Below are 26,431 nucleotides of genomic sequence, written 5' to 3'. Positions count from 1 at the left end.
TAACACGATAAATGCAACCAGTATTACTAGCAGTCAGTATGACTGCTTGTGCCACTTTTAGGCATAACTAATACAGTCAAAAGTCGTTAATCCGGACTTGTCGGGACTTGGGCGATTCCGGATTATCGATTTTTCCGGATTATAGATTATCAGTTTAAATCTCGTAAGATGGCATGCAGAAATTCTAAAATTAAAAATATGAAACCGTAATTAATAAAATAAAGAACAATTATGATCTAAGGGTATCAAAATTTACACACACACAAAAAAAAAAAAAAAAAAAAAAAAAAAAAAAAAAAAAAAAAAAAAGCTTAATATTTATTTGTTTACTTTACTAAACACTTCTTTCAATGCAAGTTGTTAAGTTGCTTCGTTTTATGTGATAATACTTTCTCTTTAATTCTATAAACAGACATAATTTCTTGTTCAGTTACAAAGTTCCGCTGTTCAAGTCCCATAATTGCTGTGCCGAGAATACCGACTAACTTGTCAATCAAAATTTTTTGTTTTTCACTATCCTCTTTGTCACCTTCTTCATATCTTTATCCATTTTTTGCAGCAATTCCACTTTTTGTTTGATGGACATCGAACATACTTTCGTTTTGTAGATCCTTTGGGAGCTCCAGCATCGGAAATTCTATTTGACATAATCGAAAGTTCAAGTTTACTTTTATAAAATTGCTCTTACAGTCTGCAAAAAATAATATGCCGGATCCAATTCGAAGATTAAGGAACAGTGCAATCATCAACATTAACTGAAATAGATAATTAGGTAATTTTAGCTTATACCGTTTGTTATACATTAAACGCGCACGCGAAAACATATTCTGCACTTGCGCACATGCATAGGCGCAGTCGTAAAGGTCTTACACGCACGCGTAAACTCCTATGCGCATGTGTCAACGCGGCGCATGCGCAGAAAGTTTTTAGCATTGAGGTCCGGATTATAGATCATTCCGGATTAAGGGTGTCCGAATTAATAACTTTTGACTGTAATATCTTTATTAATTTTATTTGATTCATATTTGATACCAATAATTTTCGAGGTTTTTTTTAAGAAAATACAAAAATTTGTGACTGCTCTGGCACAAAAAAATGACTGCTCTGGCACCTCTAGGGTTAACTACCTCTGAAGAAGCTATACAATGGTTCACATTTGTTTTGAAACACTTTTGCTTTTCAATTTTATTTGCAAGTAACAGTTACTAAGTATTAATGCAATGACTTTATTTTCCTACTAACCATCTTTTTCAAAACCTGCTTGTTTTGGAATATATATATGCTATTTGAAAAAAGGTTATTAAAAACATTTTTGATGAAAAAATATTCAAGACATTCCGAAAATGAACTTGCAAAAGTATTCGGACACTTTGAACAAACAATTCATATTTGATAAAAACATGAAAATAATAGGGTATCCAATATTTTGTAGAATAACCTTAAGCTAAAATTGCACTTTTTGTTTGTTTTCGGATGAATTTGATTAAGTTTTGTGTATAAGATAATGTGTGTGTTTCAGTAGAGCTTTCAAAGAATATCATATTTTGTTATGCCTTTTCCCAATTTGTTCCCTGCATGTTTGATAGGATTTAAGTCTGAAGAACACGGAAGGAGTTATGAACTTTAGAACAGATGTATAGTAATTGCAAGCAAACATTTAAGGCTGCATGTTTAGAATCATTATCCAGATAGAACTTGAATGTATTTTGTATTCCAGGTTTTCTTTGAGATGGTTTCGAGTTCTCATTAAAAATGTTTGTACATTTATACTAATCCATATTATGTTCTAGTAGAGCTTTCAAAGTTTTGAACTTCAGAACAGATGTACAGTACAAAGTCTTTAATCTGGACATCCATAATCCGGACCTCAAAGCTACAAACTTTCTGCGCATGCGTAAACGCATAATACATTCACGCATGTGAATATGCGTTTACGCATGCACATAATACGTTTACGCATGCGTGTTTAATGTATAATGGACGGTATAAGCTATCCTTTTAGAACTTGAATGTATTTTGTATTCCGGGTTTTTTTCGAGATGGTTTCAGGTTTTCATTAAAAATGTTTATACATTTATACTAATCCATATTATGTTATGTATATTATGTAACCTCTCTCTCTCTCCTTTATTTATTATTTTTTTTTTATTTGAATGCTGATGACATCAAAGGACTTTAAGATTTTACAAGTTTCACTACTAATCTTGTTATGAGCTATCATAATTTTAACATTTACTTGTATTATACACTTTGAATATAGTTTGGCTGCTTTGAATTTAAAAACTATTTTTGTCAAACTTTCATTGATAAATGTCTTTTCATTAGTATTTCGTCTGATAGATCGTACCATAACTATTGTTTCTTAGTTATATTGGTACTATTCAGTTTTGAGGGTCGTAAAAATTCGCCAAACTATTGTTGATGACAGTGCTGCCAAAAGTAATTGCGGCAACACTAATGCAAGAAAGGATGTATAATAGTAAATAACTATCTAAGATTGATGTTTTAATTTAGATGAAAGGTTAATTTCATATTATACTTTTTTATTATTATAATTTATATAAAAAAGCTAAACATGACTGAATGGAAGCATAAGAGTAAATAACTATTTCAGATCATTAATATAATTTATATAAAAATTGCTAAACTTAACTGAATGGATGCCTGCATCGCTATTTCGCTACCGACTTATCGCTAAAGCATAATTTCATCTCGTTGGTTGTTCAAACGTAATTTTCTATAATGAATGATGCCTTTTCTATGAAAAAATTCTCGGTAAAGTGCAGAATCATCCACTTATTTGTTTGCCGCTTTTTACAACGGTAAAAACAATTGGATTTTTGCCAATTTTCTTTTACTTTTTAAGTGAAAATAGGTCGATGTGTACATAGATAAAGTCAATGGTGTGCGCACTGCCATTTTTGTGCAATTCTGAGATTTTTTTTTTAAGTGAGAATAGGTCGATGTGTACGTGGATACCGAGTATGTGCAATTCTTAGAAACGCATCAAGCAGTGGGGGATTCTGCACTTTACCCAAAATTTTATTGCAGACTTTTCGTCATGGGCTATTCCCAAATTGTTAAATCCATAGGATATCAAAAAAGGACTTAAAAATTAAACTAGTGTTTCAATGGCGTGTTAAAAAATATAGAACTATATAAACTTAGGCAATCTGAAATCAGCGCGTATGCTAGATTTGGTGCACTGTTAAAGGGACGCGTTTGCTAGATTTGGCGCTTTTGCGCATACATTTTCACTGCAATTTTTTTACGGTCCTCAAAACGGAATAGTTCTAATTTAATATGTGTATAACGTAAAACAAACTGTTATATTTTATCTATTTCAGTGACATTTTTTAAATAAATGACAAAGTATATATGTTTTTGTTCTTTGAAGAAAGATATATGTCAGTTTACTTTAAATAGTATTTCTTCTGTAAAGATATTCTTCTGTTAATCTTTGGTTGAATTTTGCTTAGTTAGTTATTTGTTTTTAGTTATTTGTGCCAAAAAGAGTTTTTCTATTTCTTAATGTATAACTTAGTTTTCATCAGGTTTAGCCTGAAATCATTGCATTTTTAGAAGTTTTATTCAGTTCCATAAGTCTGGATTAGCTATACATTGAGAACTTCATAGTATTGTCATAATTCTAATTTAATATGTGTGTAACATAAAACAAGCTGAAAATTATCGTACAGATTAATTTAACTAATACTGTCACTGACACACTGAAATGTAAATAATGCTTTTAAACTAATTGATCTTTATCCTAATACAGTAATGAATATTTTCTTGAACAGAAACTGCATTAACTGCATTAAAAGCAAGCATATTATCTCAGACTTGAACAGAAAATTGCACTAGTGACTTCTTATCTGTTCTAATTCAAGTAATTTTTAGCCATTTTATTAAATATTTAGTTGCTAATGATAAGTTTATTTATTTTTAGCTTCTTGACATAGGTATATATGTATATATATATATATATATATGTCAAGTTTGGTATCTAAATTCTCCAGCAACAATCACTACACAGCTGACATATGTAAGACTGAAAATGAATGCATATCCCTTCGTTTTCAGTACTTTTCTAAAGTGAAATTTCCAGCATTTTGAAATTAATTCATTGCTAGACTGCATTTGGAAAAAACTAGGATTTTTTCCTTTTTTCATTTTGATTAATTTTTTTAGTGCTAAAGTAAATCATTATTATTGAACTTGTTAATGCTTTTTTTATCAAATTTTAAATTGTTGTGTTATTTTAAAATCTAAAAACAATATTTTTTTATACAGAATTTAGTGGATCTTGCAGGCTCTGAGCGAGTTGCTCAAACAGGTGCTAAAGGAGTAAGATTTAAAGAAAGCATCAATATTAATAAATCGCTTTCCATGCTTAGTCATGTAATCAGCCAACTTAGTGTAAAACCAATGTAAGTAGTGTAATTCCTGTAATACTTTGAATTTAAACTCAGTAGGATTTTAATACTGGAAAACAAGAGACGTAATAAGGAAATAAAAAATATTTTATAACAGACTAATATCTTAATTATTTAAGACCTAGTCATCAGGATATGGGGAATTGGCAGAAATTCGTTAGTAAAATAACTGCTTTGAATTTAAATTGAACTTTAGTTATACATATAAAAAATTGTAATAAACAGTACAGCTTATATCTGATGTAAGATGATGTTTTATTTCAAAACTACTATTTGGGAATTTCTGGTTTATAAGTATTTTCTATTAACTAGCGTGCCTGTAAAACATATTTTGTCAGTTTAATATCATAATGTATATTTTGTCATCCATTAATTGATTGATTTCAGTTATATCAGTTTCGTTTAACATTTATTTGCATTTTTCCATACATTCGATCAAATCTTATCACTCAAGCTTTTTTTTATTTTGACACATCTTTGATGCCTTGCATCACTATTTAGTTTGAATTATTTCCCAATTAAACTTTTTTTTTTTTTTTACTGAAATGGACATTCTCAATTTGGGATTGGTCAAGTGATGAGCAAGCAGCTATACTGTTTGTTCAAGAAAGGCAGTCTGCACAAAGAAAGGCTATATTTGAGTAACCAGCTCATGTAATTAGAATGTGACTCGAATTGAAATTGGAAAATTTCTGAATCTAAAATCATACTGCAGATTTCAATATTCTGTTAACTGGTTAATGACTGGGTCTTTGTCATTGCAATGGAAAACTTCAGTTAAATAATCTGCATGTTTTCTTCATATACTTTGTTAATAAAAAGTGTTGTTTTTGCTGGTCATATCTAAAAATCTTTAAATTTACAGTTATCATCATCATCATGAAATTTAGTGATTGATTACAAATTATGACAAGTATTTTAAAAAACAATTCTGAAAACACTTTCTCTCTTTACCTGACATGCTCCACACAGAATATTTTGTATTAAAATATTTCAAGAATTCTAAATGGGTACTTTACATTTTAGTTAGCACGAAATTTTGATTTCATTTTTTAAATGATAGATGCACATTTTCGAAGGAAGTGTAATACAGATATAGTATCATTAACTAACTTAAATTTTAATAAGATTAATAATAGCAAACTGAATGAAATAATTTGAAATCAGAAGTGAAATAATTGGAAAGTTAAGTAAGAGTGCAATTTGCAATGCTAGCTGAGCTTAAATTCAATGGAATCTAATTCTTTTTTTCCTTCTTTTCTGCTGTGCTAACAAAAGAAAACCAGTATATGCACCATTTTGCTCCAAATAAGCACAAACCTTCAAGCTTCATTTACTGTTAGAGGGCTACATAATGTAAAAAAAAAAAATGCTATTCTCCCACAGTCACTAGCTGACCGAAAATGTTGTTTGTTTGCCAGCAGATTTTTAAAGGCAAAACAATTCGGAGGATGATTTAATATTGCTGCAGATGATGTTTCTTGACAAAAGAAATCTCAGTTAATTGGGAGAAAATTGTTGCTTTTTCTCAAGTATCATATTATCTATTCCTACATACTGTGTGAAAAGTAAAAATTAAAAGAGGTATCTGAATTTTGTACTTGTGCTGCTATTCAAATTTAAGACAGCTTGATTAATTTTCAAACTGCATACTAAATTATGAATTATTATTATTTAGTTGTAAAGTAAGATATTAAATATTGCATTATAATTACTAATTTTACCTTTTTTCAGACGATTTATAAGTTATCGAGGCTCAAAACTTACCAGAATCTTGCAGAATTCGCTAGGAGGAAATGCTAAAACTGCTATTATTTGTACTATAACACCTGTGTCCATAGATGATACCCTTTCTACACTAAAAGTATTTTTATTTTTTATTTAAAAAGTTTTATTTATTTACAAATGCATTATATATATAAAAAATATCATTTATTCCTACAAATAGATTTATGTTTTGAAAAAAGTAATTCCAACAAATTAGATATACTTAATAGCAAATGGTTAACTAATAAATGTGTTATTTAGCTTATGATAAGTATAAAATATTGAAGACAAATGAGACAAAATGAGTAATGACTCATTTTGTCATGTTTTGACATGTTCATTTTGTCATGAAATGACTAAACAATTTTTTTATGTTAGTAATTGAATAATAAAAGAGTGTGGTAACCTTTTATGTTGACATTATGCTTGGGGATGAATGCAGATTTAAGTTAAATGTGCTAAAAAATGTTGACAAGGAAAAAAAAATCTACCAAAAATTTCTTTCCATATGCTAAAAATAGATTTTGTTGATGATACTCATAGACCCAAAGATTACATTTAGGGCTATTTGAATTAAGAATAACTGATTTGTTATTCACGTAAACCCTGAACCAGCACCAGGCCTCGTATGGTCGCATCGAGTTGCAGAATTTAGGACCCACAGAGACTGCATCAAGTGGTAAGGTATCTAGCACCGGCCCTGAATAAGGCTAAGTATATGGTGAGAATTTATTTATTCAGAACTCTGATAAGCATTAAGCATGTGCAAGAAGTAGACATAAATATAATAAATAACTAAACTAACACCATTCAGGCTTAATTATCTTAATGTGCAATAGAAGCAAGATAAAATTTAACGGAACAGCTTGTCATCAGTCTTGCATGATGCATAGCCAAATGTGTATAGTGAAGAATAGCTAAATTTGATGATGATAGCCGCTAATTTTAAAGGTTTTCGGATATCGCAAAACAAAGGTGAAATTTTCCAATTAACGGATTTTGTAAAGAAATGTGGAGAAACAGTAATAAATGAAGATGATATAAAAGAAGTTCTTGATTGTGATGACAATGCTTCTCAATCATCAATTGATTAATGAATGGCGGGATCTGTAGTATGGTTCTAGATCCAGAAAATACCACTACCTATAGCGAAGAAAGTGACAGAGAAGTTACTGAAAACAAGAAAATTTTGATTGACAAGTTAGTCAGAATTCTCGAAATAGCAGTTACAGGACTTCAATAATGTAATTGAACAAGAGATTATGTCTGTCTACAGAATTAAAGGGAAAGTATTAGCACTAAAAACGAAGCAACTTACACAACTTACATTGAAAGAAATGTTTAATAAGGTCCTTAATATTAAGCTTTTTTTTTTGTAAATTTTGATACCCTTTAGATCATAAATACTTCATTATTTCATAAATCAGGATTTCATATTTTAAATTTTATAATTTCTATATGCCATCTTGCTAGGTTTAAACTGATGATCTAATTAATATCCGGAAAAATATGTAAATCGCAGAAGTGCCGATGAGTCCGGATTTTGTACTGTATTAAAATATATAACATTGCATAGTGGCAAACTACAAGAAATGGGGACAAAATATTCCAAAACAAAAAATATAATGTGAAATTTATATCTTTTGTTGTATCATCATGCAGGGCTTGATGCTATGAAAGAAGTAAATAAATAAAACAGCCTATTTCTGAAGCAACAAAGTTACAAATTAATCTTTAAAATTTAAAAATAATTTTAGAAAAATAAAAGTAATTTGTGTCTGTATGAGTTAGAACTGATAGACACAGATTATATTAAATTAATTGCAAAATATTTTAAGTCTTTAAAAATCTTACCTATATAAATTGCATTTCAGTAGCATTAATTAATGAAGACCAGATTCTTTTTTTTTTTTCTTTTGAATGGTAATAAACGTTTTCATTTAATGGAAAAACTTGAATTTTCCTTACAAAGAAAATAACACCACCACCAATACTGTCTTTATTAGTATAGTGGTTAACATTACTGGCTATCATATTGCTAGGCTCGGGTTTGAATTTCAGAGAAGGCTCGGAGTTTGTAATTGTGCAGTCAGTTTTTTTTTTTTTTTTTTTTTTTTTTTTTTTTTTGTATGGAAGCATTTAAAATACGTACTGAGCTGAAAGTCCTCTTGGGAGGTTTGGTGTTAAGGAAGGAGGAGTGGGAGATTCATAGATTGGTTTTCTAGAGCCTATAAGGTGCCCAACCCTCATGCCAGTGATGGGAGATTCTCTTTTATAATTGCGATGAAGCTGGGCAAAGTTGTACTATTACCTATAAGGTGCTGAAGATGGCAATGACAGATGCAATCTTGCATTTCTCATCACAATAAAATTCATGGAATTGTTCTTGTACGATCCGTTGTTAAAAATAGTGGACTGTAAATTGACTTGATATTACTTCAGTATAGAACCCAAGAAACCTCAGAGTTATAATGTCGACCGAAACTTCTTTATTGACTTTCAAACAGTAAGTTAGTTGAGGAATGGCGAAGACCACACTGCAAACTCCGAACTCAGTAGCGGCTTACCAGCACAAACTCAGAAGAACCTCTGCTTAGTTGAAACTCCAGTAATTCACAGCAACCTCAAAGCTCTAAACGCGAGCTTTAAAAACCTAACAAATTTGCGTTTGCGCTGCTCCTCGGTACAAAGAAAGAAATACAATTTGCATAACATCGAACATACCCCCAGCCTTGAAGTCCCAAGGGGGTTCAAACAATAAATTTAAACTGTTGAACTGCATAAACCTGAAAAATAAAAATTAAAGTCTCTAAATCAGGAATTAAATGGCAAAGCACAGAGCTTTGCTATAGGTCGTTTTATTTCACCATTAGACGTGCGTAAACTCACCACTTGAACTTTCTCATCAAGACCAGGATACACTTTAGTAATTCTACCTAATTTCCAACGTAGCGGAGGTAGATTTTCGTTCTTAATAAGAACCATATCACCAATCTTCAGATCTTGTTGTAACTTGCACCACTTAGGTCTCTGCTGCAATCTAGATAAATACTCACTGCTCCATCGATTCCAGAAATGTTGAAATAACCTTTGCACGTTCCTCCAACGGTCACTGCAGCTCATGGTTTCTTGCATTTGGTTAGATTCTGGAATAGCGCTTAAAGCCGCTCCGGTTAAAAAGTGTCCTGGTGTTATCGCCTCCAAGTCGCTACAATCACTTGAAGCTGGTACCAAAGGCCTAGAATTAAGACAGGATTCAATTTGAGTTATTAATGTCAAAAATTCCTCGTATGTTAAAATAAGTGTTCCTAAACATCTTTTTAAGTGATGCTTCATAGACTTGATACCCGCTTCCCAAAGCCCTCCAAAATGAGGGGCAGAGGGAGGATTAAATAACCATTTAATATTTTCTGAAGAAATATAACCCTGTAGCTGTTCATCACGTTGAACAATAGAAAAGGCTTAATTCTTTATTAGCTCCTACAAAATTCGTTGCACAATCACTATGAATTTCACACGGTTTGCCTCTACGAGCTATAAACTGCTTAAGTGTCGCGAGGAATGATTTTGTTGAAAGATCTCCAACTAATTCTAAGTGTATTGCTCTTGTAGTAAATAAATAGACATACGTAACACTTAAAGATTTTGACTCCTCTACCAGGACAATATTTAACGTTAAATGGTCCTGCTAAATCAATCCCTACACGAGAAAAAGCTCTACTTTGAGTAACTCTTGAAGCGGGTAAATCTGCCATTTGCTGAGTTGCAGTTTGCACTCTAACTCTACGGCAGATAACACATTGGTTTATACACTTTCTTATAATATCTCTAGCATTCACAATCCAAAATCTATGTCGTATGACAGAAGTGAGTAGCTGCGTACCTGCGTGAAGATACGTGTCATGATAATGCTTAATAATTAAACGCGTAATATTGTGATTCTTAGGTAAAATCATAGGATGTTTCTGATTATTTGAAACTGTAGAGTTTCTGAGCCTTCCGCCTACACGCATTACTCCCGCGGAATCCAAGAAAGGACTTAAAGACAGTAATTTACTTGATGTCTTCAAGGGTTTACCAGATTCTAAACAGAATAATTCTTCTGGAAATTCGGCTCTTTGCACAATCCTAACAATCATTGAAGTAACTTTACAGAATTCTTCAGTAGATAAATAACCCTTTATACGCTCTGTAGGTAACTTACTACAATTATTTCTGAATCTTAAACACCACGCTAACACTCGACATAACTTTAACCATGATGAAAATCTTGAAAATACACTAGGCTCTTCAAATTTGGAAACATTTGAACTGAAACTCTTTTTCAATTCCTTCAACATAACTTCACTCTCTACTTCTACACTTGAATTTTGCTGTACATGAATTAGGGATTCGTTTAACCACTGTGGTCCCTTCATCCATAACTCACATTGTAAGAATTCTGATGGAATAAAACCTCTGGTCCCACAGTCTGCAGGATTTTCTTTCCCAGCAACATAATTCCATTGAATAGCTGGAACAGCTTCCTGGATTTTTGCAACTCAATTTGCCACAAAAGGTAGCCAACGGCGAGGTTCGGACGAGACCCATGCCAATGTAACCCGCGAGTCGGTCCATGCGTAAATATTGTTAATAGACAGTTCTATGCATAATAATACTGCATGTAAGAGGTTGGTTAAAAGTAACGCAGCACACAACTCTAGTCTCGGAAGAGACTGGGTTTTTAAGGTCGCTACTCTGGTTTTCGATGTCAGAAGGCTGACTTTGACTGACGAATCAAGGTTGATTGTTCGGAGATAGATGACTGCACAATAAGCCTTTTCTGAAGCGTCGCAGAAAGCATGGATATCTATAACTACTACTGCCTTCGGACTCAAGACATACCTCGGAAATTGTAAGCTTGAAAGTAAGGGCAATTCTAGATAGAAACGCTTCCATTTCCTACTTATTCTCTTATCAACGAGTTCATCCCAACCCAGCTGTAAGTTCCATAACTCTTGTAATAATATTTTCGCGTATATTATTGTTGGCGCTAACCATCCCATTGGATCAAAGATTTTGGCTACTTCTGATAAAATAGTCCTCTTAGTAAACTCTTTATCACTTATGCATACCGAAAAATGAAACGTATCACTAGAGTTGTTCCAATTAATTCCCAATACTTTTACTTTCTTGTCACTGGTTTATTTCAAGAGAAATACTGGATTCTCGTAAGCACTCGGGAATATTCTCTAAAATAGCTGAACTGTTTGAATTCCACTTCCTTAAGCGAAATCCACCCCTTTTCATCATTTCATTCAACTGCTGAACTGGAACATTCGCTTCCTCTTCACTTTGTGCCCCTGAAAGCAAATCATCAACATAAAAATCACGAAGGGCAATTTTGATGCTAAAGGAAATCTCACTTGTTCATCTAATGCAAGTTGTTTCATTACTCTAGTAGACAAATATGGCACACAGGCAGTCCCATATGTAACTGTCACTAATCTAAATGTACTCAAGGGCTCACTAGGACTATCCCTCCAAAGCATTCGTTGCCAATTTGTATCTTCTGGGTGGACACAAATTTGTCTGAACATCTTCTCTACATCGGCACATACTGCAACTTTGCGAGTTCTAAACCGTAGAAGAATTGGAAACAGCTCTTGCTGAACTCTTGGCCCAACCATCAAAATATCATTCAATGAAAGACCCGATGTCGTTTTAGCTGAAGCATCGAAAACAACTCTCAGTTTAGTCGTAGTACTTGATTCCTTTAATACGGCATGATGAGGCATGTAATACGTAGAGTCAATAAGAATCTCTCCCTCAGGCACTCCCTCCATATGTCTCAGCTCAAGGTATTCCCTCATGAAATCCTTATACTGTTCATATATCTGAGGCCTTTTTAGAAGTGAATTTTCTAAAGATTGGAATCTACGCATAGGTAATTGTCTGGAATCTCCAAGCTGAGAAGGCGGAGAGTGAAACGGTAATTTCACAATATATACCCCACTTTCCTCTCTCGTATATGTAGATCTGAAATAATCTTCACATGCTCTCTCCGATTTAGTAAGCATGTCAAACGTAGGTACAGCATCCAATTTCCAAAAGTCAGACAGCATCTGATCAGTTTCCACTTGTATATTATTAACATAGATAGTAGGATTAATTTCTGTTGAATTATTCACACTACCTGAAATAATCCATCCTAGTTCAGAACGAGAAGCTACCAGTTTACCTTCTTCGCATTTAATTATTTCTCCCTTTAAAAGAGGTAAGGCAATATCTATGCCTAAAAGTATATCAACAGGCCCACTTTTGTAAAATGTTGGATCTGCTAACATTAAATCATTATATTCCTCAATAAAGTTCCAATAATTCTATTGATGATAAATACTGATGTTTTAAATGACACTTTCGCCGGAAAATGCGGAACGAAGTTTATTTCCGTAATTCCATTAGTTTTCGTATCCAAAGACCCTAAACATGAAATAAAAACTTTGGCATTTCTTCTTGCTAACCCTAGCCTTTGTACACAATCTTCTGAAATCAGTCTTGCTTGACTGCCAGGGTCAAGGAGGGCTCTACACAATTGGTATTCACCCTATGAATCTAACACTTTAATAATAGCCGTACATAATAAAACTTCACTCTGAAAATTAAAGTCTGAAACACAAGATTTAATTACTGGATTAGAACTTGCGATATTCTCCCCTGACCCAGCTGATTGAGCGCGAGGTTCTGGCCCAGGGAAAAATGGCTTAGCCGTCACTGATAATTCATTCGAACTGTTCGTAACTCCTTTACGTGCCTTTGGCTCATTTTGAACTCTTTCAAAATCCAATAGTGTAGGATGATTTTTAAAGCACTTTTTACATTTATGTGTACTTCTACACTCGAAAGCTTTATGATTTGAAACCAAACAATTAAAACAAACATTATTTCTCTTGACAAAATTAATGTGTTCCTGAACATTCAGATTTAAAAACTTATTACATTTAAAAACTGAATGACCGGCTTTACAATACGTACACTGCGCACGAATCTCTGAAGCCAATGAAGTTAATTTGTCTTTTGTAACTTGTTTTTTAACACCTTGCGTTTTACCTGCTTGCAAGGTTCTGGCATGAGATTTCAAGAACTCTAGCAGATTATTAAGCGTTGGTATTTCCTCACTCTTTAATCTTCTTTCCCACCATCCTCTCGTCGAAGAATCCAATTTAAACTGTACTATTAACATTAAAATAGTATCCGCGAATTGCTCCACTTTGAATCCTAGATTTTCAAACGAACACACACACTCTCTTGCAGTGTCTACTAACGCTAATATCTGACTAAGAATTTCAGCTTGTAAATTTGATAAATACAAGATTTTCTTTAATAACGATGAAAGTAATTCTCTCTTATGTGAAAATCTTTGACACAATAAATGCCACGCTATTTCGAAATTCCTGTCACAAATAGTTAAAGCTTGAACAATCCGCAAAGCATCTCCTTTTAAAGAACCCTTTAAATATTGTAGCTTTTGTGCACCTGATAAACGGTCATTATCCACTTTCGCCGTTTTAAATAAATCAAAAAATGATAATCATTCTTCAGTACTGCCACTAAATACAGGAAGAGTTAGCTTAGGTAAGCGTATACTCGCTATTTCACAAGATTTAGTTTCCACAGTAATGTCTTTAACATTCTTAACTCTGGTTAGCATTAAAATTAACTCATCAACAGTATCTTGTATGACCTGTTGTTCTTCTATAAATACATCAATATCTTTTTCCTCACACACTACAAATATGTTACTAAAAATATCCGGTCATTAAATTATTAGTCCAAAGGGACTTGAGTCCCGAAGGACTATTACTTTCGTTTTGGCATTTTGCGTCGGATTCATAAATGTCGGTTCACTTTTCAAACTGTTGCCATAAAATGTTAGAGTCCTGCATTATATTTGAAGAAATTAAATAATGAAAATCTGCGTAAATGTATGTATATTTCTCACATTGTCATAAAATAACGGTACATAGAGTCATCGAATTTTGAATAACGTAATCCTCCAACGAATATGAGCATGTGGAAGACCAAATTTGAAATTTGAAATTTGTTTTATGATCGATTTCCTATTTTTTAAAACTTTGACGAATTTTTGATTAACAAACTCAAGGATTTCAAAGCGAGCAATGGCAACGTTGTGCAGAAAAAACATTTTTATCTCCAGTGCGTGAGTCTCTGTATCGGAAATTCTAAAGATATGCTCGTTTTAAAACTATTTTGCGATATTGCTGTTGCACTGGATCTTATGGTTTAAGTGCAAGGAACATGATATTTAATAAAGAAAGGTAACACACAAAATGTTAAAAAACGCCCCTTTGGACGTAATTTAAAATCTGAAACATTTCAGATTTTGTTTTTTATTTTTTAATCTAGATTTAAAAAGTTCTAACTGATCAACATCAGCAGAATCGTAAGTCACTGTAATTTTCTCTTTCAGTTTACTTAACTTAGCTTTAGCTACACGCTTTTTAGTCTTAAGCGTTGTAAATTCCATTATCTAATAAGAAAGATAAAAAAACACACTGACTCACCAAATTTACTGCGACTCCGTAGCTGACGGACCAAAAAACATGTACGATCCATTGTTAAAAATAGTGGCCTGTAAATTGACTTGATATTACTTCAGTATAGAACCCAAGAAACCTCAGAGTCATAATGTCGACTGAAACTTCTTTATTGACTTTCAAACAGTAAGTTAGTCGAGGAACGGCGAAGATCACACTGCAAACTCCGAACTCAGTAGCGGCTTACCAACACAAACTCAGAAGAACCTCTGCTTAGTTGAACCTCCAGTAATTCACAGCAACCTCAAAGCTCTAAACGCGAGCTTTAAAAACCTAACAAATTTGCGTCTGCGCCGCTCCTCGGTACAAAGAAAGAAATACAATTTGCATAACATCGAACAGTTCTTGTTACTCTCAGACAAATCAGATAAGTCGCAACATAGAGCTGATGCTATATTTTACTACATAGAATATATTAACATTGCTTTTATTTATGTATTTATTTTTTTACAGTTTGCCAGACGAGCAAAATGCATAAAAAATAAACCTGAAGTGAATAAAGTTGAAGGTGAAGAAGCTTTGCTTAACCGTTATGCAAATGAAATTAAAAAACTCAATGAACAGTTGCAAGTAAATAAATTTTTATTTTATTTTTTACGTTAAATTATAATTGCTATATATGGCTATATTTCTGATGCATAAAAATTTTTCATTAGGCAAAAGAAGGAGAAACTTTAGGAAAAGAAAAATTACAACGAGAAAATGAAGATCTTCAACGACAGATACAAGAGCTGAAACTGAAATTCGTGTCACAGTTAGTTCCAGAATATGAAAAGGTATGTGTTTAATACATATTAGATTTATTAAATGTATGGAATTCATCAGAGTATAATTGCTATTTCCTTAGAGTATTTTAACCTGAACTAGACAAACATTTTATCTTATTCATTTATTCTTAATCATTCAACTAAGTTTTAAATAAATTTCAAGGAAAAAATTGCCATTGAAATATTTTTCTAATTTTCAGTTGTTTACTATTATGTAATACACATAATAATAATAACAATAATAATAAAATATATAATAGCTCTTTCTAATGCAATACAACTACAGCAGTGTAGATAGTGGATTTTTCCATCTCCAAGGTTATAAATACTATGATTTTCACATGAATGTGCAGGCATTGTTTTTATAACACAGTTTTTCATGCTAAGCTCATGGTATTAGTATTACAAGTGCTAGTCACCACTTTTAAAAACAGAGATAAAACTTCTACATTTTCAGTGATTCAACCTCTGGCTTGATGATACTTTCAGGGATACAGAATGAAGTTTTTTAGTATAGGGAATTGGAACCTCTTGCAACGAATTCTCACTGATCTGAGATTGACTCTGTGGCATCCACATAGGCATCACAGGTAATGAATTTGCTGACAATGTCTCTATGCAGCAAACTGTCAAATATTGGAATTGACAACATTATTCTTGATCTCCTATTAACTATGAGTGACAGTGAAATTCCTGTTTGATAATCTGTGAAGAGTGCTGGAACTTGACCACTGCACATTTAGAAATACATCAGTTTTTCTTCGGAATATCCACTGCATTCTGTTTGAAGGGTGAAGTGATCTTTTTCTGTTCATTTGTAATTCAAAGAATGTAATTGCAAAGTTTCTTGGCCAACCGCTTCTAGGCTTCATGCTTCCCTATTTTTCTGTGGTAGCCAAGGCATTCTAATGGTCTGTTAAAAACAAGTCCACGGCAGAGTCAATCATCTGCATCTGGATAAATCTTTTGGTGCACTTGTGTTTAGATTCAATTGCAATGGTTATGGATCTGGCCCTATATTCAACTGCAATGGTCATAGATCTGGACCTGCTTTTAATGTAAGTAATTATGATGCTCTTCTGTTATTGGGACCGATTGAAATATATGTGTACATGCAAGTTTGCAAGTATGTATGTGTGTATATGTAGATACACACATATACATATGTAAGTAAGTACATGTATACATGTATACACAAACACATATATCCATACATACAAAGCATACATATGTTTCTGAATCCGGTTCCAATAACAGAAGAATACTGTAATTTCTGCCAATTGCTTAGCTATTTGATCCGTGAGCCCTTTCCAATAATCTTAGAAAATGTGTTTCTTAAAAAAACAATCTTCCAATGTTTAAGCCTGAAAGCATATTTATCTTCTCTTCTGGACTTAGTGTTGCATGATCTCTTCAATCCTATGAAGCAGAGTTTTTATAAAATGTAATTTAATGCTTTAACTCCTTCTTTAGAGATTGCTGTAATTTGAGTAATCACAAGAGCCCTTCATGTTGTTCTGTTCTGCATTTTAACTCTCTGTTTATGTTCTCTTGTCTGTCCATTACATGTTAACAGTTAATTTTTTTTTTTTTTTTTTTAAATATTAGAAATCACATTTGCTTATGAAGGTAATCTTCACTTTTTACTGCATAAAATTATAACAAAAAATTGTTTTGTTTGAATTAAAGTATTTTTATTTAAGTATTTTTGTTATTTCCCTATAATATGTTAGTTTACCAAAAATGAATTCATTTTGTAATTTCCATCTGTTGATCTTACATTCATTTAAATGCTGCAGAAAAGAGCATTTACCTATAGCCAGAACTTTTCTAAAAAATATTCTTTTAAAGATAGAATTATTAATAGTTTAGCTTTGCTCTTTTCTAGTTCAGAGTTTAGCTAACTAAGGATCATGGTCATTGTGGTTTATCGTATTTTTTGTAGAGCTTTTATAGTCATATATGTAGAATGTACTATTTGTAAAAAACATATTTGAGATTCATACTTTAAATGTTAATAGAGGAAATGCTAAATTTTAAGTGAATATTATAAAAATATGATAATGTACTGGGGGATCTTAAGAGCATATTAATACTATGTTCCTATATAAATAAGTAATGCCAACATTTTGTATATAAAAAAATGCAGTGCAATTCTTTTGGCAGAATTTTGAATGTTGTTTCCTGTATGTTCATAATTTGCAGTTTGCTTTTTGTTGCAGGATTGTAATTTGTTTTTGAAATACTTTTTTTTTTTTTTTTTTTTTTTAAAAAAAAAAGAAACACCATAAATGTTTAGCAATGCAAATTTTTAACAAATTAACATCTCTTCAGAATCAGAGTTGGAGGTTTTTAACTCATTAAAATGTCATATATGTGATTTATCATATTTTTGTAGAGTTTTTGTAGTCATATATGTGGAATGTACTATTTGTAAAAAGATATTTGAGATCTGTACTTAAAATGTTCATAGAGTAAATTCCAAATTTTAAGTGAATGTATTATACAAACATTATAATAAAGTATTTAGGGGATCTTAAGAGCATGTTAATACTTTGTTTCTATATAAATAAGTAATTAAAGTTTTATATATTTAAAAAATACAGAGCAATTCTTTTGCAAGTTTTTTGAAAATTATTTTATGTCTGTTCATATTTTTTGTTTGCTTTTTGTTGTATGTTTGTTTGTAATTTGTTCTTGAAATATATATATATTTAAGAAATTCTTAAATTTTTAGTAATGCAAATTTTCATCAAATTAACATCACCTTTTTAATATTATCTTTGTGAACTGTATGCAAATTTTCGATTATTATTGAATTTTAGACCATATCATTACCTCTGATATGTTAAAAGATGTATAACAGAGATTGTCACAGAGATGGGGGAAAAAAAAAAACAGTACAGTAGTCAATAGAGTTGATTGTTAAGTTTTAAGTAAATATACACTGAAGAGCCACTGAATTAGCCATAGACATGGGTATACAAAATATATATATTTGTAGCACTGTGCCGCATTTATGCTCTCGTGAGGGTGTTGGGGTAACTGCATATATAGCTAGTACTATATATGCAGTTACCCCAACACCCTCACATTAATCAGCCATTTCAAGTGCCAGCATGGGTAAAACATCTGATTTAGACACTTTGGACCGTGGACTGATAGTGGTGCTCGAGGCATGGGGCATTCGATTTCCAAATCATCAGAGAGTTGGAATTTTCATGGTCGACAGTGTCAAGACTATACTGAGAATACACGGATGATAGGGGGAAAACTAGCAATTGGGCAAATTGCAAAGGAAAATTAGTCTTGAAGGAGCATGGTCCGAGATGGCTCAGCGGTATTAAACATAGCCAATGAAGCCAAATATTAGTTCAAATTGCCACCCAGCTGAATTAGAGAATCAGTCATACAGTCAGTAAATGATTATGCAATGCTCACTTTATCGTGTGGGCTTCAGGAGCTGTAGACCTACGAGAGTACCATTTTTCAATTCATGCCATCAGAGCTGCCATCTTGCCTGGGCAACAGAATACAGAGAATAAACTTAAAAGGAGTAGTAGTGATGAGTCTCGATTTCGAATACTACTGGAGGATGAAAATATGGTGTCAGGCTCATGATGCCATGGATCCTGCATACCAGGTTGGAATTGTACAAGGACATGGCAGCTCAATAATGGTCTGGGGTGTTTGGGATTTTTGGTGCTTGTACTAACCTTCTTCAATACGATTTGGTATGTTGAGTTGCTAGGTGATTATCTGTATCCATTTATGCTGCCCTTCCATTTATGCCAAAATGGAGTATTCCAGCAAGATAACTGCACCTGTCTCAGATCCTGGTCGGATGAGCATTTCTATGACTTCTCTGTCATAAATTGGCTACCTAGAAGCCCTGACTAAAATCCTATTGAGCACCTTTGAGATGTTTTGGTTAAAAATGTAAAACCACATCACATAACATTAGCAACCCTTCCTGTATTATGGCCAGCTCTTGGATGTTTGGCAAGCAATTCCTGTAAAATGCTTCTGCAAACTTATTGAATCTATGCCTTGTCGTGTAGCAGCCATTTTTAAGGCCAGAGGAGGCCCAACTTGTTATTGACCTGCTGTCCATAATTCAGTGGCACTTCACTTCAGTGCATTACAAAAATAATATTATGATGAGTATTAACTTTGCGTAGTTAAAGAATTTTTATTGTATTTATTTAAAAGTCAGAGTATTTCATATTTGCGGAAGGGAGCTGATCTTGATTCTAATAGTTTGCCAATTTTTATAAAAGAAGAAAAATAAAATTATTGTTTCCTTTAACATTTTGCCTCAATTTTTTACAATTGTCTTGGGTAGCCTGCATTTCCAAAGGCATCACGTCGGGAAACTTGGGGTGGATCTTTGGATGAAGCGAGAATTAGAAATTTACTTACTCAAAAGAAAGCTAGGAAACAAACTTTACAACTGTCAATGTTAGAAGAAGAATCAGAAACAGAGACCAATTATTCAGGTAAAGTATGATATTTATTATAGCTCATGTGGTTTATCAAATTGATGTATTTTTAATAAAACTTCCATTTAAAATATTCTAAATATAACTCAAATTTCTCATCGTAATCACCTTCTCTGAATTCAGCATGAAAAATCTTCCCTATTCATATTGATAGATCATGTTTTTAATCTGAGATTATATTGTACTGTGCTGCGAGACAAGTGGTACATCAGTAGCTAAGATGGTATTAAAAAAATAAAGTTGATGGGATATTAGTACCATCCATATTATGATCGATTAAGGAAAATTTGGGAAAAAATATTTGATTTAATGAATAATCCTTCTGAAGTGGCATATGATCTCACTGGAGAATTAATGACTGATGGAGATATTGTGAAAATTCAAGGTAGATTTAAGTTACATCAGTGTATCCCAAAGAAGCAAAAAAGATAAGGAATACATCTCTATAAAATTTACAATAAACCATTTTATGCATGTCATATGGAGATATATTTAGGAAATGGTAAAAATAGCAAGCCACTCGGCTCTACATGTTTGCATTATCAAAGGGACAGAATGCATTGACGACAAGAGTTACAAATTTTACATAGAAAACTATTTTGCTCCATCAGATTTATTTTTAGATTTTCTAAATAAATATAATATAAACAGCTACAGAATAGTGCATTCCACCATTATTATTTAAAAATTATTATTAAACAATATTAATAAAAACATTTGGGAATGGCATTATTCAACAAAATTCCGGGAAGGTATAGCGGTTTCATGTTAGAAAGACAGAAATGAAGTATTTTTGCTGACAACAGTTACAATCCTCCATCATATGAAATTCATGAATAATGCAAACCAGAAGAGTATCTAATGAACGAGAAATGTGTTGCAATTTCAGATTATAAGAGAATAAAAGATTTATAGATCTCAATGATTAAATAGCAAATTCACACATGTTTTGGTAGATAAATTCTAAGCAGGTCCAAAAAACTATTTTTTTTTTATTTCTTAGAATTTTGAGATGCAATTGGTATTTAACTTATTAATCTTTAACCAATATTGTGGAATACTGCCCTAAGGTTGTGACAGTTTTTAAACATGCAAATATGCTGTCGATAAGGTGAAAATAATTGGCAAGTCATGTGTACCATCTAATAGCAAGCAAACCAAAAGAAAGTAGTTTCCAATAGGCCATTTTAAAGTTAGATGTCTTGGAACTTTAAAAGATTTCTTCTATCGAAATGAGGAACAGAAATGGCAATCAACAACCTGATGGTGGCCACAACCAGGGTCTTCAAGTATCCTACATTTGGAAGAGTGACTAAGTTCGAGAGTTGCTAAAAGTAAACCTGGTGTCGTTTTTGAACCGTTATATTGTAAATAAGTGTGAAGGTCCTTGTTATTATATACCAGATCAAAAGTGCTGGAATTAAGTAATTCTTCAGTTGTCTCACCAGCACGGTTCTAATTGCTGTATCCCCAATAAGGGAAGTGTGCATTGAAATCCCCAATGAAGGCATCTACTTGAGACATCTTATGCAAGCTAAGAATGTATAGTCTGAATAGTGTGTTATATACATTCAGGCATAAACTTCAATGCAGGATCGGGGACTGCTATGTTAGTAGCTTTCTTATATTCTTCCTCCATACATTTAAACTCTAGGAATTAGTGAATCAGTGCTTGGACCTTTTCTTCAGTTTTCTCTGAAGAATTGGTTCACTTTCTGTTCTTCTTCATTTTGTGGCTCATTTTGTTTTCAGTTGTTGTCCTGTGATTTTTAGTACAAGAGGATTGTCTTCAGAATCTTCTAATATTTCTCTATTATCATTCATTTCTCTGAATACAACAATTGTTCAAAAGCATTAAGAATTTATACACAGAAATTCTAAACCAAGAATTCTTTCAAAATGCCATTTCTGCCATTTTGGGACAAAAATTTCAGATATTACTCTAAGCCAGTCATGTCTTAAACAATGCTAACAAAAGTAGCTCCAGCAGAAGTGTATTTATATCAACAATAAAAATGGCTCAAATGCACATATATTTTTGAACGAAAACATTTTTCACTTGTCAGGTGTGGCAGTCTTGAATGCTTTTCTGTTTTTCATATAGAATAATCATCAAAATGTAATGCATAAAAAGTTTCTGTGTTGCATATATTCGGGATATACTCTTAAAGATGGGGAGGGGAACAAATCTTAAAATGTTTGCTTTCTTTTTCAGTTATAAAAAATTCACAAATAAATTATGGACACAATGAATTTTAACCTAGCTCTCTTTCCGAAATATAAGTAGTTCATTGTTTGCTAAACTTGAGAAGAAAAAAAAAAGAACATATTATAAAATCTGTTGCATAAAATGCAGTGTAGAATTGTACATTGCTATGTGTTTTCAATTGCATCATCTGGGCAAAAGTAAGCTGAGAATAAAAGTATAAGCACTTTTTTTGCTAAATAATAATAATAATAATAATTCTATAAAAATTATAATAAAAAAGCATATGTATAATTGAAAAAGGAAACAAAAAATAAGTCATCAGAGCATAGCAAACATTAAACTTTAGGGGGGGGAACAGCCCCCCCCCCTCTAGATGGCAAAAGATTGTGACAAAAAGGTGATGATTTTATGGAAGAGTTATTACTTTTTTTTTTTTTTTTTTTTTTTTTTTTTTTTTTTTTTTTTTTTGTGGCCTTTGTCTAATGCCTGGGCAAACAGGAGAGTGAATAAAAAATTATTTACAGCCAGGGGAGGGGAAAAAGTCATTATGCAGGGGAAAAATTATTCGAATGGAAGCAGACCCTTGGAACTAAGAACTGGATGATAAGCATTGAATTTCTTTTCCTCATTCTGGGACTTGGGAAAATTATAGTTTAAAGAGTTGTATGAATTAGAAGTGTATAACTGAGAAGCTATACATATGAGATGGGTAGGATTTTAAAAGAAGCTTTTCAAGTAAGGCAGGGGAAAATTTCAACCAATATTCAAGCTATTACAGTAACTGAACATACATTTTTTAATAGGGTAATTTCTAGAATGTACATATAATAAAAGAAAGAGTCTGTGTGCGTCTTTCGTTCGTGCTGCATGTAAGCTAATAGACCCAGGGCTACGAAATTTAGTAAATAGGTGCATCTAGACAAGAGCCAGTGCACCTCAAAGCATTTTTTTTTTTTTTTTCAAAATTCGAATCAATTTTTTTAAAAAAAAGTCCTATCTTTTTTGATGAAATTGCATCATTCTGATTAGTTTCATTTTTTTTAGAAATGTGGTTTTGGCAACACTTTTTCATTCAATGCTTTGCTTTGTATACTGACTTACTTTTTCATTCAATACAACACTTTTTCAATCAATGCTTTGCTTTGTACTTGACTGCTTCGCTTTGTATACTGCTGACTGTTGAAAATATGAGATAAAATGCTTCTTATTTTCTTTTGATTTTTGGACACGCAACACGCACATTGCAATTTTCTTATTCTGACGCTCTTGTGTCTTGTGAGGCACAACAGAAAGTTTTTTTTTTTTTTGTTTGTTTCTCTCTCTCTTTTTATTAGCTAATGGCAAAGAAGTTTGTATATTTTTTATTATGTCATCCACAAAGCACAATTTTGACTGGTTATTGCTTTCTAATGATAGTTTCATTCTTTTAGAAATGTGGTTTTGGCAACAGCTTTTCATTCATTGCTTTGAATACTGGACTGCTGACTTATTTCTCTTGAAAATATGAGATTTATTGCTTATTTCATTGTAATTTTTTTATATTACATTTCAATTATATATAATTTCAATTATATTAAAAGTTTTGCATGTTTTTTTTAACAAAGTTTTTAACTTCCTTTATACCATTTGAATTAAGATTTTGAAACAGGAAGTTGGTTAATTTATTTATTAGGATATTAATATTTGTATCAAGAGATACTGCTTATTTGATTGTACTTATTTAATATGTAATATATTTTTATTGAAATTTGTGTTTTTAAATGTTTGATAAATCTGTTCTGCAGAGTAAAATACTGTGCAGTTTTTAAATTTAATGTTTGGTGTTCCCTTTAAGCATTTTTCTGGTACATTTAAAAGCCAGATGAAGGCTGGCCACTTAGTGGCTACTATCTGAATAAAATTAATCATTTTTTTTATTCGCACTGTTGAAGAGGGTTTATTATCTAATAAAACTTTCCCTGCTCATGCAGTAATATGCAACATGTAAAAATTATTACTAAGAGATTTAAATCTAAATCTGAACTTAATTTTGTATGAAATATTTAATTTTGAGGAAGTATAATGTTTGTTGTTCAAGAATTCAAATTTTTATTTTCAGACAATGAAGATATTTGTGATCCTTTCTTTCCTATCCCAAGAGATATGAAAGATACTGAAGTTCAAACAGAGGTAATTTTATATCTTCCTGAGCAGAAAGCTGTTGAAGATGCTAAAATTCAGTGTCAGGTAATCTTAACATTGCATCTTTTGTTAATTTGGGTCATTTAATTACTTTAAGTAATATAGTTTAGTGTATTACTGCTCCTATCATCATAAATTTATTTTAAATATTGATTTCCAGTTGCCAGTATGTAACCTGTGTGAAGCCAGAAAAATGTAAGACATTTTTATTTAGATTGTTTGTTCTTGCAAATATTAATATTTAGTTGAAACCTCATAGATACTTGGAAAATATTATATTTATGTATGAACTGAATTTTTTTTTAGCACATTTGACTTTTGAATCACCCAGTTTAAAGACTTTTGAAGGTATAAATTAACATGATAGTATCTTCCCCCCTACCCATTTTCGATTGAATACAGTCTAGTAATAGTCTGTTCTCTGTGTGTTTCAGTCTCTAATTATTAGTAAACAAGAAATTGAACAAAATTAAAATTAGAAACATAGATTGATGTATCACTTCTAATAAAATTAGAAAATTAAAAAAAAATTAATAAATGTTTATATGAAATAATATTTTTTATACTGCTGTTTTATATAACAATTAGAATTACTTAGTAAAATTTTTAGGGGGTTAAAAAAAGGAAAAGTTGTCTTGATGTCTTTTCCAAAGTTTTAAGAAAAGTATTAGAATGTGTTGTGCATAATAAAATATAAGAAAGGAAAATGTTTATTTATTTATTTATTTATTTATTTTACCAAAAGTGTTAAATCAGATTATGTGCACCTCATGGAAAGCAAATTTAAATGGTAAAATTTAAAATGAAAATCCCTTATTCCTACTAAATAGGAGATGGAGTAAGAACGAGGAGAGTGATTATGATGTATTACTGACAGCCCACACTATTTTACTGCCAACACTATGGGTCTAGTGGCCAATGATATAACTGGGCGTATTCTGTGTTCCTTTTCTTTAGATCCTCATTTGTTGTTATGCTTATTATAGGATCCAGCCCAGCAGCAGCAAAATGAGTTGCTGAACACTGGTAGTTCAGCCCAAGTTCTAATACCAGAGAATGGGTTGATTGCATGGGAATTTTCAGGGTTTTCTCTATGTGTAACATGAATATGAACCAGTTTCTTTGAAAACTCCTTTACAATTGTATTCTCTTTCTCTAGGCAGATAGCCATTGTGTGCTTTTCTATAATACAATAATCCAATCCCGTTAATTTATTCTAGTGCGAATATTGACTCATCCATGAACTCTAGACATTGGATCATTCAGCTGCTTTCCCATCTGCATGTTGATCAGTTAGCTTTAGAAGTGCTCATCTGGCTTTCATACATAATGAGAGACAAATTCTTCATACCTTGGCATGTAGTCCATCCGTACATAGTCTTTGCTACAAAGATGTCACAGATAAGGCCGTTCCTAGTGGAGGGTAAAGATGATGCACAGCATGTGAGCAGCCAATTTTAAGTTTGGTGAAATTATTATCAAATTTATTTCTGTAAAAAAAGGTGGCAGGCAGTCTAGGACCATCCCTAGTCACAGATATGAATCTTTCAGTTGATGCAGTTGATTCATTAGTTGTACTTGGCAAATAAAGACATGTACTTATTATTAGAAGATGTGATAACCTTTGGATGATCAAAGAAAGGTCTCCAGACAACTGACTCACTTATCTGAAATTATTTCAATAGATCTGAAGTTATAGAATGGTTGAAAATTAAAGAAAATAGCAACATTGACCTGCTTCAAGCCAGTCAAGAACATGCCAACGCTGAAAACCATCCAGTTGTCTTTCAGTTGGAATTCATCTGATTTAATAAAAAAGTAGTCAAAATTGTCTTTCAAAAAATTTTTATCAACAGTAAAGCCCATGTACTCAAAAGCTTCAAAAAGATGTCATTTTTAATCAGTGTGTACTTAGCATATTATTCAGAGTAAAATTTAATTTATTACACCATATGATATTTACATATTTCTT

At 32.0% G+C, this 26,431-nt stretch overlaps 1 protein-coding gene across 1 annotated transcript in view; it reads left to right on the top strand.

Moving 5' to 3' along the window:
• LOC118200743 (uncharacterized) overlaps nt 1-26,431 on the top strand; it is a 176,968-nt gene that overhangs the window by 106,590 nt on the left and 43,947 nt on the right. The window contains exons 11-17 of the mRNA XM_085810269.1: nt 4,294-4,430; nt 6,171-6,300; nt 15,254-15,370; nt 15,457-15,576; nt 19,913-20,066; nt 24,377-24,504; nt 24,620-24,654. Of these exons, the coding sequence (XP_085666395.1) occupies nt 4,294-4,430; nt 6,171-6,300; nt 15,254-15,370; nt 15,457-15,576; nt 19,913-20,066; nt 24,377-24,504; nt 24,620-24,654 (821 nt within the window). The remainder of the gene's footprint in view (nt 1-4,293; nt 4,431-6,170; nt 6,301-15,253; nt 15,371-15,456; nt 15,577-19,912; nt 20,067-24,376; nt 24,505-24,619; nt 24,655-26,431) is intronic.

Source organism: Stegodyphus dumicola, chromosome 2 (genome assembly GCF_044657685.1).
Source record: "Stegodyphus dumicola isolate Sdum_Otavi_A_Nest chromosome 2, ASM4465768v1".
Taxonomy (NCBI): Eukaryota; Metazoa; Arthropoda; class Arachnida; order Araneae; family Eresidae; genus Stegodyphus; species Stegodyphus dumicola.
Note: the sequence above shows the minus strand (reverse complement) of the source record. Positions and strands in the feature narration are given on the sequence as shown.